Raw genomic sequence first — 17,558 nt, forward strand, 5'->3', positions numbered from 1 at the left:
TGAATACAGTCGTATGAAATTGCCCTTAGTACCAGTATTGTGGGCGGCGAGAAGCTTATTCCTTTAACATCCTCACTGGGAGCTGCTGCTGTAGAGTCTGCTTCCCAGAGGAATCATGACAGGAAATGTAGAAATGGTACAGCAGTCATTAAAACATCCCAGAAAATACAGCGACAATACAAAGGACAGTACATGAATATATTTGGGTGTTGGTAATCATGTGCCTGACCAACAAGTCAGGGGTCAAGGGAGCCTATTCAATCCTCTTGTATCTCTGGATGAAGAAGCCTGTGCCAATAAATCTATGCCAGACGCATAGAGCTTGGTGCTCATCAGTTGCATTTTCCACGTGCATACCAAGACATCCATGAAATAAGGTATGGCATCTTCAAGCTTTTAGCCCTGGTTAAAGGGGATTCTCCAGGCATAATGTAAAATGATCGCCAGCAACATATAAGAATGTGAGGAGAACTGGTACCACTCTAGGGGGCTGAGACCTTATGTCACTGCAGCCTAACAGGAATGCTCACCAATATGTAGTATATGCAAGTGCCAGAGCATAGAAAAACTCACCAATATGTAGTATGTGCAAGTGACAGAGAGTATTGTGTGGTGAGGCCCCAACTACAGTTGCACTGGGTATCGAAGTTTCGATACCCAATCTATACTTTTAGACCCGGATCGATTCGATACCGGGTCTTACTATTTAACGATTTCTGATGAATTTATGATTTTTGAAGAAAAAACTAAAGAAATTCGAAGAAATTTTAATTAAAATAAAAAAGTTGCCCTTGTCCTCACACACTTTATCCAACTTCAACCATATTTCTCACTGTACATCAGGAAACTGGTATAAATACATTGATAAAACTCCCCCATACAGCTGTAAATCATACTCGCCGCAGGTCCCTTGGCGGGTTTTCCTAAATCAAGACGGGAGTGGATGGCCGCTCTGTGAGCAAGTGGTTGAGGTATTTTTAATTTACTCCTGAAAGGCTTAATGGGAGTAACAGTTGCCGCTCATGTTGGACGTGGCATCTGAGAGGTTAAATTACAGGTGGGGGGGGGGGGGCAGCATCTGCTCAATACAATGGAAAGCGTTTTGTGACGAATCAAATTTCGGGCAAATTCCTCAAGTTCACAGGAAGTCAGCCACAGGGCATGAACCGAGTTCCTGTTTACACATTAGACTAGAGCAAGGAGTCAAACTTGAGATCACATGACCAGGTTCCTATAATGAAACTGTTCAAAATGTATGGATGCAACTGAGTTAGGTGGAGACAAATGACACTGCTAGAATACTGGTTGTGAGTTAGATATACAGTGGTCTCTCAAGTTACAATATTAATTGGTTCCAGGACAACCATTGCATGTTGAAACCATTGTAAGTTGAGTAATCGGTTCCAAAACCCCAAAATGTCATCCAAGATAAGGGATGATGAAGATTTTAGAAAAATAAGCAGATAAGATAAGACAGATAAAACAAGTCTATACATATAATAGTCAGGAATAGCTGCTAACTAGTAACTAATACAGCTAGTTTACCAGAGAAGGTATCCTTATTGGTGCATGAGCGCTGTCCCTCACACAGTATAACACACCTCTTAGCCGGCCTCGCTATCCTCTGTCTCTCCGATGCTCTGCGTCATGTCCGGTCACATGATCGGGAGCCCTAGTCGTCACATGGTCATGGTTTCCTGTCTGTGGAACGCATATGCGTGCCATTGTTTTTTTTTTTTTCTCCATGACACGCACAGCCCACCACTGATCCTCCACAGACAGGAAACCATGACCATGTGACGACTAGGGCTCCCGATCATGTGACCGGACATGACGCAGAGCATCGGAGAGACAGAGGCTAGCGAGGCCGGCTAAGAGGTGTGTTATACTGCGTGAGGGACAGCGCTCATGCACCAATAAGGATACCGGCACACCAACACACCCACCGATGGGGGGCGTTACTATACAGATGGCGCCAAAAGGCCTGCTATTTAAACTCTGCCAGAAGGCAGTAGAGGTTGCGTATCATCAGCCTCTGTTACCGCCAGAACGTATAGCCACTATCCTTCGGCTACGGATTATCAACATAGTCCCCTGACGAACCATGCTTTTGTACTTGGGGAAACGCGTCGGGACATTTCTTTTTGGACATTCCATATCGGAATTCACCATCCACAGGACAATCCCTCTTGTCCTATTTACCAGCAGCCTACCTGAGAAACTTGAGAAAGCATTAGGGTCATGTAGGGGTAAGTAAAGGGTTAGTCATCACATATCCTTCAGGATATTGAACCCTCCACACTTGCATATATCATCAAAACGTAAGTGCTGAGTCTTTACCTTCTATTATATCAATTGAACCTCCTTCACCTTGATGTTCAGGATAGGTCTGCCTGTAATCAAATCTGGCATACTAACCAATATCATAGAAATAATTGGAATGATGCTCGTTTATTACTATTGATTAAAAGTTATTTTTTAATAGGTAGCTATATAATTCTGTGATATTATTTATTGATGATAGCGTACCACTACAATATATGACACTCTGTGATTGCATATCTTGTACCTGCTGTAGCCTAGTGCATTGTGCTTGGTTACCATGGATGAAAAAGCTGTTAATATATGCATATGTGGTCTGGATAGTAGAGAAGCTCCTAATAGGTATTCATGAGAATCGCTTTCAAGAAACACAGAAATAAACTTTACACAGTAAAAAAAAAAAAAAAAAAACAACATACAATTTTATATCATTGACTTGTATCTCAATTTTTGGTAACATATTTTGTCATATGTCAGATGTAAAGATGGCCTCTCCCTTGTATGAATTCTCTGATGTTTGAAAAGATCTGATCTCTGAATAAAACATCTCCCACATTCTGAACAGCAGAAAGGTTTCTCTCCTCTGTGAATTCTTTGGTGTCTTTCAAGGTTATCTTTTCGCTTAAAGCTTTTCCCACATTCCAAACATGAAAATGGCTTCTCCATTGTGTGAATTTTCTGATGGTTAATAAGACCAGGTTTTTGGGTAAAACATTTGCCACATTCTGGACACTGAAATGGCTTCTCCCCTGTGTGAATTCTCTGATGTTCTACCAGAGATGCTTTCTGGATAAAAGTTTTGAAACATTCTGGACATGAAAATGGCTTATTTCCTAAGTGAATTTTCTTGTGTTCAATAAGAGCCGATTTCCGGGTAAAACATTTCCCACATGTGACACATGAAAACGTCTTCTCCCCTAGGTGAGTTCTCTGAGGGTCAAAAGGAGATGATTTCAGGGTAACATTTCTCTCACTTTTTGAACATAAATTGGGTTTACCACCTTTGTGATGTTTCACAAGATCTGATTTTCTAGTAAAACATTTCCCACAATATGAGCATGAATATGACCACTCATCATAAATTTTCTTGCGCTTGGATAGGTTATTTTTAAAAGGTTTACCAGATTCTGAATTAGGAAGAATGCCCCTTTTGCTATGACCTGTGCTTTCATTAACACACTGTGACATATTAAGAAAAGCTTCCTTGTGATTACCAGGATCGATTGATAGCACTTTGCTGTGACTGACTCGGGTTATTTGATGGCTATTGTGATGTTCTTCAGATATATCTTGTGAGGTACAGTTTTCTTCTGTTTCATAGTGTGGAGATAAAAGGAGATATCTCTCCGAGTCCTTAGTGCAGTCATCTGCAGGAGAAAATATAAGTTAGGGGGTATTCACACGACTGTAAGTACAGATACAGTCCCTGCACTTTTCATGGGACCCACCGAAACAAAACCTATTCTTGTCCACAGAATGACAAGAATAGGAAATGCTCTATCTTTTTTGAGGGGCCAAGGAATGGACATACGGAATGTCCGCCTTTTTTGCATTCCCATTGAAATGAACATGTCCACGTGTGATTCACACCAAAAATAAATAAAAAAAATGCAGCTTGAACACAGACCGAAAACATGGACACGTGAATGGGCGCTAACTGTAAGAATACAACACCTTCAATTAAGAATCTGTTCTCCAACATCGCCACTGTATCTTTGTTCCTAAAGCAGTCTATGAAAAAGGTTCAAAAATGAGTTCAAATAAAATCAGACCTTAAAGGGTTATTCCCATCTAGGACATTGGTGGCATATTGCTAGGATATGCTCTTAATGTCTGATAGGTGTGGGTCTAAGTCTATACTTAGTGCGCCCTCTGGCTCTTTGCGGACTCCATTCTGAGCATGCGGGCCGTCCTCCATTTATTTCTTTGGGACTGCCGAAAATAGCCAAGCAGTGCACTCAGCTATTTTTGGAAGTCCCATTGATATGAGTGGGAAGCGCATGGCGCAAGTGCGGCCACCACTCCATTCACTTCTATGGGTCTTTCGGAAATAGCCGAGCCAGTGCACGGCTATTTTCGGCTGTCCCATAGAAATGAATGGAGGCACTTTGCGGGCTTCGTTCTAAGTATAGGTGCAGGTCCCAGAGGTCGGACCCACACCTATCAGACATCGCTAGGATATGCCCCCACTGTCTAAGATGAGAATACCCCTTTAATATACCCAAATTTCTTCAGTGGGTGTAGTAAAACATAAAATATTTTATACATATACTTGGTATCACCTTATTTGTACCGACCCCGAGAACAAAGGTAATGTTATTTTTGCTGAACAATAAACAGCAAGAAAAAGGATAATGGTGGAATGGCTGGGTTGTTTTTTTCTGTTCTCTCCCAAATGAAGAAAAGCTAACCAATAAATTATAAGTATACCAATAAGGTGCCACTGAAACAATACAACTCCTAACTCAGCTATACTGATGAAAAAAATGGAACAGTTATGGGTTTTGTAATGCGACAGTGAAAAAGCAAAAACAAAAATACAAAATTACTTGGTCATTAGAGAGGACCCGTCACCGTGAAAAAGGAGTGCAATCTGCAGGCAGCATATTATAGAGCAGGAGGAGCTGAGCGGATCTCTAGAGAAGTTATGAGGGAAAAGATACAGTAAAATTTGTCATTTATTCATTAAAGTCTCTTCTCTTTCTGAGCAGAGTAGCCAAGTGGATGGTCTTATCAGTGACTGACCGCTATCTGATATGATAACACAGCCTTCACGGCTACTAAGATTGTCTCTCCTGCTCTATAACATATCATCCCCCTATGCCACGGATGTGTGTTAAAATCTGGTTTTGTAACTTTTTAAATGCCATTACTTCTAGATTTAGTTGCAACTGGCTTTTTTACACCGCCATTGCCGTTTTCTGAAAAGGAGGCGTGGTGTGCATGGGGCCATCGGCCACAAAACATTCACCATCATTTATGGCAGAAACTAGGCCAACTACACGCCGGAGTAGATTTCAGTCTTTTGCACGGCCTGCTCCTCATCATTAATTGCCTGCTCTAGCAGTGCATGGCCCAACCAGATCAGCGTACCACACGCCAGTCTTGATTCATTAGGGCCGTGGCTGTAGACTGCACTGCATTTTCATGATGACAGGTTCCCTTTTACATGATAAACAGGCCTGGTTGTTAAGGGGTTAACAGGGTGTCCATGGTGACAAAAATTAGTTAGAAAGGGCTCAGGGTGGTATAAAAAAACACTAAAGCAAGAGATACTCATCACCCTCCCTAATTCCCTGCTGTTGTTCCAACACTTAACGGGTATCTGCTGGTTTCTGCTTCCTGGTTCACTCTTGACATGTGGTAAATGCCTGTTCAGCCAATCGCTGTAGATCAGTGTTCCTCAACTCCAGTCCTCAGGGCCCACCTGCCGGTCATGATTTGAGAATATCCCACAGAATGAATACCCGTGGTAAGTCCTGATGCAGACACTAATTATATCACCTGCTCAATACTACGGAAATCCTGAAAACATGACCGGCAGGTGGGCCCTGAGGACTGGAGTTGAGGAACACTGGTGTAGATGATAGGAGGATGCCCTCCAACAGTTTCTGTGCAGTCACTTCTCAAATGTCCTCCTGCCATTCCCCCCTCTTCTGCTGGTCCTATTCACAGGATGTGGAGAACATGTGACTGTATTTAGTGGTCACTACTCACCTGTGATGATATCTACAGGATTTTTCTCTTCCTTATACTGCTGACCTCCCATCACATATGTCTCTTCTGCTTCTCTAACTTCAACTTTAATATAAGTTTGATCTTCACCCTAGATTTGTGTGTTGATAAGCAACATCCAATTCAGTATAAGTTGTAGAAGTAATATTTGTTGAAGAACAACAAAAAGGTTTTCATTCCAATAAAGATGACAATACTTTTTTTTTTACTTTCATCTACCTGATCATCTTGTGAGTCACTGTGAGCTTCTTCTGGACAACCCTGAGAGAACAGAGAACTGGAGTGACAGCTCTCTGGTGGACTTCTCTTACAGGATCCATCTGCGGGAAACAAGAAAACCCTGTATATACATTATGTGATCATATAATGGGGTTTTATAGGTGACAATCAAAACTGCTCCCTTCTTTACCATCAATGAAAGTCTCCTCTTACCCAGTGATGTCATGGGATGGTGATTCTCAATCATGATGTCCTCGTAGAGATTCTTATGACCTTCTAAATAATCCCACTCCTCCGTGGAGAAATAGACAGTAATATCCTGACACCTTATAGGAACCTGATACAGTCATTATCAAGACACGTTATCCCTAGTGTTATTGTACAGCAGCGCTCACCTCTCCAGTCAGCAGCTCAATGATCTTGCTGGCGAGTTCTAGGATCTTCTCATCATTGCTTCTCTCATGTATCAGTGAATCAAGTGGAGGCTTCAAGATTGGACTCTGGTTCCTGCCCCATCCTCCTGACACACAGGAACAGCTGCTGGGGGTCACACATGCGCTAGATGTCTTCATTGACGTGTAGTCCTAAAAATGGAGAGAAATTACAGTATACATTTCTTTGTGTTAGGTGCTTACGGTAGTACAGAGAAGAGCCCTGGAATGCAGGGAAAGAAATGCAGTCGGTTGTGGTGTGCCGAAACCGAGGACGAGGTAGGCCTAAGAAAGAAGAGGGCCCACCCAAGGAAAAGACATAAAAGAAATGAGTTGTAAATGAGTGGAGTGGTGGGAGGGACAAAGCTCAGACCTCAGACGGTGCAGGAGCCAGGTAAGGGGGGTGCCCTAAATAGGCTGGAGGCGGACCTCAGCCCCTCCCACAAATCCAGGCAAATGCCTTAATACTTGTGTTAGGTGCTTACGGTAGTACAGAGAAGAGCCCTGGAATGCAGGGAAAGAAATGCAGTCGGTTGTGGTGTGCCGAAACCGAGGACGAGGTAGGCCTAAGAAAGAAGAGGGCAAAAATGGAAATAAACCAGTTTATTTGTAACCAATAAAACATGTAAACAGCTCAACCCGACATGCTTTGGAAAGCCACCCTTAACTCTTGCGCTGGATTGGGAATGTATCGTGCGTAAGCGGACGACTTCCAGCGTCCCAATTTCTTGATAACATGGGCAGGGATGTTGGCACTGGAGGCCGTGGATGCAGCTCCGATGCGAAAGGAGTGCCCCGAGTAGTTGGCCGCGTTAAGGCCCAGTTGGGTGAGAAATGATCTGACATGGATCATAAAGGTGGTCGTGGTGAGCACCGATCCATGAAGTTGAAGTAGCGGTTGAGAGGGTAGGAACCTGTGAAGCTGACTGTATGTGTCCAGCACCCTCACCGGACACCATTTGTTGTGCGTGGGGTAATATGAGATGTTGACAGGTGAATGCTGACTACTCTTGGAGTGAGGTAAGGTCAGGACGTAGTGATCCAGGTGTTTAGATAAGTGGGAGACAAGGAGACAAGATGAGGTTTGGGATGTGGAGGTGGTAGTGAATTCCCCGGGCCTCAGGAACCCGTAGAAGGCTAAGTAAATAGCAGTTTTGATGACCGCGTTGGTATTTGTATCAAAAGGCGTGGCGTCCAGCAGGTCGGATAATGCCTTGAAAACATGACTGTTGATGGGCAGCCTTTGGGCTGGACGTGCGGGTTCCGTCTTCTGAATGCCTCTGAGTATTGTTTTGATTTGGTGGGAGGCCATGAAGCTGGTGTAGTTAGGGTGCAAGATTAGCATATGATGTTGAATGCCAGTAAGATACAGTTTGATGGTGTTGTATGACATTTTTAGTTTGAGGTGGCAAAAAGAAGCAAATCCCAAAACAGACGTCATGATGAAAGGGTGCGTGATGTTGTGTTCTACCAGGAATCTGTTGAATAGCGTGAATGCTCTGTTGTATGCTCTATGTGTATTGACTGATAGTGAAAAGTGGGACAAAGACTGGCTATGCCGCATGATGGCCTCTAGTCCAGAATGAGTTGCTGAAATGACGGGGTGCTGGAGGCAGTGGGTGATGCTGATGGGAGATCCTGATGAAAAGCCTGAAATTTGAAGCGAGACAAATTGTCAGCAGCCGAATTGCACACCCCCGGGACATGGAAACAATGCAGGAAAAAATTGTTGCAGGCGGCCAGCCAAGTAAGTCTTCGCATGAACCTCATGATTGTGAGGGATTTAGAACGACCTTTGTTTATGATCTGGCAGGTTGCTTGGTTGTCCGAGTAGCAGCGGACCGCCAGATTTGCCCATAAATGACCCCACGCCACGGCAGCCGCTACGATGGGATAGATCTCAAAAAGCGCTGAGGTAGTGGAGAATCCTTCCAGACCCTGGACCTCAGGAGGCCAGCTGCCCCACAGCCAATCGTCCCCAAATATGGCCGCAAAGCCTGTGGTAGATGCCGCATCTGACCAGATAGAGGGGGAAGAGTCCGACAGCTGAGGGAGAAACAAGCTCCTACCATTCCAGGTGGACAGAAATCTCCTCCACATTCCCAGATCCGCCGCAGCGTGGGCATCCAGGGGAAATCTGTGCGAGTCGTGTAGGAACAAGGGGAAGAGGTGCAGAAGCCGTGAAATAAACGAGCGACCCTGGGGTATGATGCGCATGGCAAAGTTCAGGGAGCCCAGCAGGGACTGTAGTTCTCTGCGGTTGCAGGTGCCGAGTTGAAGATAGCCGTCTATGTGGGTGAGGATGTCCTGGATCTTCCCGGACGGCAAACTGGCTTGCATTGAAGCTGAATCCAACTGGATACCCAGGAAGGTGATGATCGTGTCCGGCCCCTCTGTCTTCTTGGTGGAGAGGGGGACCCCCAGTTCCTTGAACAGCTTGATGGTGGCTCTGAGGCTGGAAGGAGGGGAAGTGTTTTCTTCCACCAATAGGAAGTCATCAAGGTAATGTAAAACCAGCGGGCATCTTGCTATATTCAATAGCAACCAGCATAATGCTTCCGCAAACACGTCGAAGATGGCCGGGCTGCTTTTGGACCCGAAGGTCAATCGGGAGAAAAAATAATAATCCCCAGACCACTTGATGCCATGCAGGTGCCACAGTGTAGGGTGAATCGGAAGTAATTTGAAGGCGTTGGCGATGTCGGTTTTGCTGAGCCATGCCCCCACCCCTGCTTGACTGATGGCCGTGATGGCGTGATCTATGGTGGTATACTGCAGAGAGAATTCCTCCGAGGGAATGAGGGAGTTGAGACTGGGGTTGCCCGTCCCGTGAGGTGCCGATAGGTCGATGATGAGCCTCTGTTTCTGGGAAGATTTCCCAGTGACGACGCCAATGGGGTTGGTGCGCCATGTGGCGAATGGGGGAGTCTTGAAAGGACCTAGCACAAAACCCTCTGTTACCTCTTGGGCTATGAGGGCGTCAATGGCGGTGGGGTTGTGTAGAGCGGATAAAAGATTGGGACATTCCAGGGTGCCTGTTGGCATATACAGGATGCCCGTGTGAAATCCTTCTGTCAATCCTGAAACGAGGAAATCTGATAGATGCCTGGAGGGGTGTTGCGACATGAGCGCGGTAAAAACTGGCATGTTGATGGTTGTTAGATACGGTTTTGTAAACATTTTATTTGGACACATGGACTTGGCATGTGCCCGGAAACATTTGGTGCATATATGTAACAATTTACATCCGTTATAATTACAGGACCCCTCATTGAAATTATTGCAAATCATGGATTTGCCTAGAGATTTGATCGGCCGACCCAGCTTGTCCCGGGCCAGTCTTTCCGGGACCCCGGAGGGACCAGCTGCCTGGGAGAGGCCCTGTCTGACCGACGTGTTCAGGCAGAAATTGGTGGTGTGGGCCGTGGAGGAGCAGTGCGCACAGGCTGGGGTCCTGAGGCCTGCGAAGTGGCGACAGAATATGACCGTGTCGATCCTCGCCCAGTTGGAGCGGACTCCGTACTGGGAGAAGGCCCCCGCCACCTTCGCCGAAAAAGACCTGTGATAGTCATAAAACGCTGACCCTCCGTATTTGTTGCCCAAGTCCACCAGTTTGTGTAAGTAGAGGTCGAATTCCTCCCTCCTGTTGGGGTAGACCGCACAGATGACCTCTCTATAGATTCCGATGGCCAACACGAATTCGGGAATGGTCAATTTCCTATTGAGCCGGGCATCCCTGGACTTGACCACAACTGATACCTCGTCGTAGGCATAAGTCGTGTTTTCGACCACGTCCTGGGAGGCAATCAGAAGGGAGGCCAGGTTTACATCCTTACCTTCCAGGATATCCCGTTTCAAGTGCTCAGGAATCATATGCGCCGGGTTGACTTCCTGGTCCTCCACGCTAGTGGACGGCGTGATCACCGGTAAACCGGCCGGTGCCGGTGATGCCGCCGGTGGCGGACCTGCCAAGGAGAGGGTCGTGGTGACCGATTCTAGCCTCTCCAACCTGGCGTTGACCGTTGACATAGACGTCATCAGAGAGGCCAGCATGGCATGGATGTCCCCGGTGCCGGACTGGCTGGGTCCTTCCCCCGCATCCCTATTATTGCCCGATGCGCGCAGCAGCCGGAACAGTTCAGCTTTCCTTGCCGTGGCGGGGAAGGGAACATGCCGTTTCCTCAACTCCGCCGTGATGCGTGGAATTGTCCAGGACCGGATGGACGCTGGACTGGCTAGATCGTCTCCCGGGGCGGCAGTGACCGATCTGGCAGGGGTGCCAGGTAGGGAGAAGTTGTCTAACCCATCCAGTGACATACTAAAAATAAAAAGTGGATTAGTATGAGGACACGCGGGATCGTGCTGGCTAGCTAGGCCGAACGGCGAAAAAATTATACTTGCATGGTGACAGATGAGGCCCTGCTAATTGCCAAGCGGCTTGAGAGGCTCTACCTATGATTTGGCGCGAGGGGATAATGAGGCCACTCGTGGTAGTGGCAGGAGCGTTGGCCTCTCGGTGACTGTAAGACAGGACTAGGGGAAGGGAGTGACAGGTGAGGCCCTCTCTATGCAACACGCGAGGCGGCTTACTAACGAGGTGGCGCGTTGGGCAGGTGCCTCTGTACGTTTGAGGCGGGGTGTCGGCCTCGCGGGACCACTAACTGCCGGCGAAGCCAAGAAGGGGGAGTACCTAGTGGGGTGATAGAGCCCCTAAAGCCAGCACGCTGAACCTAACCGGACCATCCGAAATGTAAGGAAGATTTTTGGTAAATGAGCAGGCGACCGTACCTGGCAGCAAGAAAAATTCTCCGGATACATGGTAGTGTAAAAACAGTATAGGTTGACCGCCTAAAACAAAAAGGGGGGGGTAGACATAACATAGTGTGATGAAAATGCGCAAATGTATATGGTACATATATATGACCCGGAGGATCATGATGGTCGTTTATGAAATGACAGCTTGCGCCTGGTGTGACAAAACCCCGCGCCGCGTAGCCATGCCCAGGTGGAATATGCGTGCTTGCAATTTAATAGAACGTTTTTTTTTTTTTTTTGTTTTTTTTGGTCTGTGTCCCTGCACTCCCCTCCTACTTATATATTATGATGCAACTTTATAATGTATATATTTTTTATTCTTTCCCGCCGATAACTCCCCCCTGTGCTTGATAATTATTACTATCTTTGTGGGGGCTGCCGGGGTGATATTTAACTTTGAGGGGCGTGCCCTCCGCATCAGATGCGGCGCGCACGGCCGCCGGGACACTGCGCATGCGCCGACGATTCGCCGCGCATGCGCAGAACCCCGGCCGCGCATGCGCAGACCAGGCACCGAGACGCGGCCGGGCGCCATCGGCCGCGCGGCAGGAGGAGCGGTGACAGGCAGGAGGCGGCGGGGAGGGTATGTCTGTGCCGCCGCAAGCCCCCATGGAGTCTGAAATGACTAGGGGGTGTGTCGGCTGCACCGCCGCTGGCCCCTATGCTGTGCACGTGAATGCACGGGGGGGGGGAGCATGAACGTTAGTTGGCGAAGTTTGAGTAATTGTGTGATCATGTTTGGAAGTTTTTTATTGTTTGTGAAAAGTGTTTGTGAATGAAACCATTTATTCTGATCCCATCCGACCGGAGTACTTCCCCCCCCCCCCCCACGCCGCCGGGACACCGCGCATGCGCCGACAGAAGCGCCGCGCATGCGCAGAACCCCGGCCGCGCATGCGCAGACCAGGCACCAAGACGCTGCCAGGCGCCATCGGCCGCGCGGTAGGAGGAGCGGAAAACAGGCAGGAGGCGACGGGGAGGGGATGACCATGCGGCGGTAAGCCCTAGTGGAGTTGAAAAGAATGGGGGGTGCCGGGTGTGCCGTAGCTGGCCCCTGCGCTGAGTACATGAATACGAGGAGAAGAGAGGAGGGCATGAATGATGGATGTGAGGGGTGAAAAGAACCAACCAGAAATGGGGAATGGGGTTGGAACCATCAGGGAGCTGACCGGAGTGACGGTCCTGTGGGGAGAAACCAGGATAGGCATGAGCAATGAGCTGCCGGTGATTGCTGTGAGAAGCCGTGACATGGGTGCAGCGTATGTGAAAAGAACAACAGAAATAAAGGGGGATTTAATCCAGGAATCATTGGCCGCATGCTGCCAGAGCTAGTGACCGGAATGGTGGTGGTTTATGAACCAATACGTATGACAGGTGTGACAGAAATGAATGCTGGTGACTTGTATGAAAAACCGTGACATGGTGCGCATTGATGAAATGAAATGAACCGTAACAGGGGCAACCGTGAGGCCCTGCTGACCCGTATGAAATAACTCACAGTTTGACGGGCAAACGCGACCCACAGTGAACCGAGTGAAGCTGGGAAAAGAACAGCAATGCTCCAAAACCAGAACCAGACGGCGACGAAAAAAGCTCTCAGAAAATCAGCGGCTCGCAGGTAAATTCCTCAGAACTCCAACAAGCGACTTCCTCTCACAAAGCTCAGACCTCAGACGGTGCAGGAGCCAGGTAAGGGGGGTGCCCTAAATAGGCTGGAGGCGGACCTCAGCCCCTCCCACAAATCCAGGCAAATGCCTTAATACCTATGGTTGTATTCCTGTTTTATAATATCGATAAAATTGATCTCCTAAATCCCTGGTCTCCAGTCATGATGGAAATGCAGAGCAGTGATGTGATGTGACACAACTAATTCTAGCAATAACCCTCTAAAATGATACACTTTAATATTAATACTTAAAAGTATGACATACGGAACACAAATTACTAAGGTAGATGCACCGCAGGCAGAATTGATAATCAATAATAGGCGGGGAAACTATCCCTATAGTCTCACCCTAGTCTTAAGCTCTGCCCAGGGACGGCCCCTGATGGTGGGGACTCCCTGTCCTCGAACCTGGACTAGATAACTCCTAATAAACCCTACTATGGATATCAAGGGAAGGTAGGGTAATAGCCTAACGGTGGGAGACAAAATACACAAAAAACACTAAACACATACACTCCCCTATAAACATAGGGTAGGTGGGTGGACTTTGTATACAACCCTATTGATACAACTGAGGATCAAAGGTACAAAGTACACCAAGGTATATGAGAAACACCCCAAACATAAAGCACAGAAAGGAACCCCAAAGCGTTTCCCCCACTGTGTGGGATCATCAGGGGGTAGATAAGAACAAGTAACCGATATCAAGGATAGCGGATACCCATGCTATATAGTGGTATCCGTCATATAGATAAGGATCACCGACATTAATGAATCGGTGTCCATTATGAATTCAAATTGACAAAGGACCATCATTTGATGAATGAAGGAGGGCGAGTCAGTTGAACTATATGGCGACCATAGAGTAGAGAGAAGGTTACTTCAAACAGTCACATTTTTAAAGACACATAATCTCAACCGAGATAAGCAGTGTCCAGCAAGGTCGCAGGTGCCAACAACCAAAAAGGATATCAATTAGTTGTCAGGCTGTTGGGTAACCATACCGGCTCCTCCAGAGGTCCGATCTGACACAATTCCCAGAAGCCCTCACCTCACCAGTCAGCAGGTAGATGATCTCCAGGGTGAGATTGAGTATCCTCTCGGTCATACGTTTTTTGTCCTTGCCCATTCTGTATGAATCAATCATGAAAGGGATCATTTCTTTTGTCAACTTCAATGGTCCTTAACTGGAAGATATAATGGGAGTGTAGTATACAATAGGAGTGTAGTATTTTATATGTATAAAAATAAATTTCTGTCTGTTCTTTATGCACGGCCAAACAACTGGACCAATCTGCACCAATTTGGTGTATAGGTAAATCAGGTGCTTACAAGGGTTTTAGCTCTCTAGGACGTACAGTTCATGAGCACATGGCCTCTATTAGGCAATATAAGCTGGCAGGTCCTTCACTCATATTGTGACATACACAGCCAAGAGACGCTCACAGGTCCTTCAGTCTTTGCCTCACTGAAATAAATGCAGTTTTATACCAGGTTTCCATAACAACTAAGTCAGTTTTCTTTATTGTTATAGGGGCTCTGTGGATGTCACTGTTGTGGGCAGCTCTGTGGATGTCACTGTTGTGGGCAGCTTTGCGGATGTCACTGTTGTGGGCAGCACTGCGGATGTCACTGTTGTGGGGAGCTCTGCGGATGTCACTGTTGTGGGCAGCTCTGCGGATGTCACTGTTGTGGGGAGCTCTGCGGATGTCACTGTTGTGGGGAGCTCTGCGGATGTCACTGTTGTTGGGAGCTCTGCGGATGTCACTGTTGTTGGGAGCTCTGTGGATGTCACTGTTGTGGGGAGCTCTGTGGATGTCACTGTTGTGGGGGCATTCTGGAGGTCACTGTTATGGAGGCACTGTGGATGTCACTGTTGTGGGGAGCTCTGTGGATGTCACTATTATGGGGGCATTCTGGAGGTCACTATTATGGAGGCACTGTGGATATCTTTTAACAACACACAAACAACAAATGAAATAGATAAAATAAACCAGTGTGAAGCGGAGTGATCCTGCTAATATATATATCTAGGTCATACATAACAGATGGGTCGGAGACTGACTTTCAGCACCCCACCAATCAGCTGTTTCAAGGGGCCAAGACACTCGTGTTGTAGCCTCCTCAATGATTACTTGGACACCTTCTACACAGTAATGGTGGTGCAGGGTAATTACATTAATATTGTGACGTTGGAATACCCCTTTAAGCAATATGTTGTATTTACGCTAAAATGGAGCCAATGAAAAGCACAATTTGTCTCACAAAAATAGTCCCCTTATACAGCTTGACATATCCAACTATACAGGCATACCGTTACACACTATTGGGGAACTTTCAGAAATGCACACCTAAGGCAGGGGCGTAACTACCACAGCGGCAGAGCATGCGACTGCTATGGGGCCCAGGGCAAGACGGGGCCCAGTTGGGATTATCACCTCTTCTACTTGGGGTGAAAACTTGGTCAGGACTCTACCCTCTAAAGCAGGGGTCTCCAAACTTTTCAACAGGAGGGCCACATTGAAGATTTTACAAGTATTCGGGGGCCGGAAAAAAAAATCAGTTATGTATTAAATTAAATGTATATATTTTACATGGATCGTTTTTGTAATCAGCATGATATGACTGAGAACAAAAGAGAAAAAACTTTAGCAAAACAACGCAAAGACACCCGTGTCCCTATCAGCGGTGTCCCCATCAGCACAAAAATGTCCCCATCAGCACAGCAATGTCCCCATCAGCACAGCAATGTCCCCATCAGCACAGCAATGTCCCCATCAGCACAGCAATGTCCCCATCAGCACAGCAATGTCAGCATCAGCACAGCAATGTCAGCATCAGCACAGCAATGTCAGCATCAGCACAACAATGTCCCCATCAGCACAGCAATGTCCCCATCAGCACAGCAATGTCAGCATCAGCACAGCAATGTCAGCATCAGCACAGCAATGTCCCCATCAGCCGTGTCACCCTTAAGCACAGCAATGTCCCCATCAACGATGTCCCCATCAGAACAGCAATGTCCCCATCAGCGGAGTCCCCATTAGCAGCTGATAGGGGCCACCACTGATGGGGACACTGCTGTTGGGGACGCGGCTGATGGGGACACCATTGATGGGGACACCCGTGTCCCTATCAGCGGTGTCCCCATCAGAACAGCAATGGCCAAATCAGAACAGCAATGTCCCCATCAGAAAAGCAATATATTACCATAAAAAAAAAAATATTCCCATCAAAAAAACAATATTCCCATCAGAAAAACAATATTCCCATCATGGGGACACCCACTGATGGGGACGCTGCTGTTGGGGACATTGCTGTGCTGATGGGGACACCACTGATGGGGACGCTGCTGTTGGGGACATTGCTGTGCTGATGGGGACACCACTGATGGGGACACCATTGATGGGGACACCCGTGTCCCTATCAGCGTTGTCCCCATCAGCACAGCAATGTCCCCATCAGCGGTGTCCCCATCAGCACAGCAATGTCCCCATCAGCGGTGTCCCCATCAGCACAGCAATGTCCCCATCAGAACAGCAATGTCAGCAAACTCAGAATACATTTTATTTTGCCCCCTCTCACTCAGAATACATTTTATTTTGCCCCCTCTCACTCAGAATACATTTTATTTTGCCCCCTCTCACTCACAATACATTTTATTTTGCCCCCTCTCACTCACAATACATTTTATTTTGCCCCCTCTCACTCAGAATATATTTTTATTTTGCCCCCTCTCACTCAGAATATATACAATGTGAGAGGGGGCAAAATAAGATATATACAATTTTGCTCCACAGGTGGGGAAAGTGGAATATCGATAAAGAGGGGAAAATGGAATATATACAGAGGGGGCAAAATGGATATAAATAGAGGGGCCCTGTATATATCCATTTTGCCCCCTCTGTATATATTCCATAATCATTTATCCCCTGTGTGTATATATTGCATTTTTGCCCCCTCTGTTATCTGTTTAATTTTTTTTCCATTTTTTTTGCCTTTTTTTCTTATTGAAATATATTTTTGTTCCCCATTGGTCCCCTGTGGAGGATTTCTTGCCTGACATTTAGTTCCATGCCAGGTGCCCCCCTGTGAGTTATAGCCAGGCAGTGGTGGTGTGCACATTTAAAAAAAAAAATACTTACCTCGTCAGACTGCTCCGCTCCCGCCTTCTTGCTCTTGCTTGCAGCCCACAATCCTGTCTTCCAGCGTGCGTTGTGTGATCCCGCGAGACCTGGCTGGCGCGATATCACAGCGCCACCAGGCCTGAATGGGTGGAGGCGGAGCCCGAATGGATGGAGGCAGGTCTGGGGTTGGTGGGGCGGCGCAACTACTCACAGAGGCCGGGGGCCCAAGCGACCAGCCATTTA

General features: G+C 47.0%; 2 protein-coding genes across 2 annotated transcripts in view; one reads left to right on the plus strand and one right to left on the minus strand.

Annotated features, from left to right (window-relative positions):
• LOC121004114 (zinc finger protein 566-like) overlaps positions 1-17,558 on the plus strand; it is a 422,297-nt gene that overhangs the window by 269,875 nt on the left and 134,864 nt on the right. The gene's annotated exons all lie outside the window — the stretch shown is intronic.
• LOC121005598 (gastrula zinc finger protein XlCGF66.1-like) lies at positions 2,830-14,317 on the minus strand. Its single transcript, XM_040438377.1, has 8 exons — positions 14,240-14,317; positions 6,672-6,860; positions 6,490-6,613; positions 6,277-6,377; positions 6,040-6,148; positions 3,997-4,053; positions 3,537-3,689; positions 2,830-3,252 (listed from the first exon to the last, which is right to left on the minus strand). The coding sequence occupies exons 1-8, from the start codon at positions 14,315-14,317 to the stop codon at positions 3,176-3,178; spliced, it is 888 nt and encodes a 295-aa protein (XP_040294311.1). The 3' UTR covers positions 2,830-3,175.

This window comes from Bufo bufo, chromosome 6 (genome assembly GCF_905171765.1).
Source record: "Bufo bufo chromosome 6, aBufBuf1.1, whole genome shotgun sequence".
Taxonomy (NCBI): domain Eukaryota; kingdom Metazoa; phylum Chordata; class Amphibia; order Anura; family Bufonidae; genus Bufo; species Bufo bufo.

Bases quoted from the DNA above. Each gene is read 5' to 3' on its own strand.
- LOC121005598 (XM_040438377.1), bottom strand. From the start codon at position 14,317: ATGGGCAAGGACAAAAAACGTATGACCGAGAGGATACTCAATCTCACC. The intron at 6,861-14,239 runs GTGAGGGCTTCT...CTCCATTTTTAG, and splicing joins TCTACCTGCTGACTGGTGAG to GACTACACGTCAATGAAGAC. The intron at 3,253-3,536 runs GTAATCACAAGG...TTTGACCCTCAG, and splicing joins AGTGCTATCAATCGATCCTG to AGAACTCACCTAGGGGAGAA.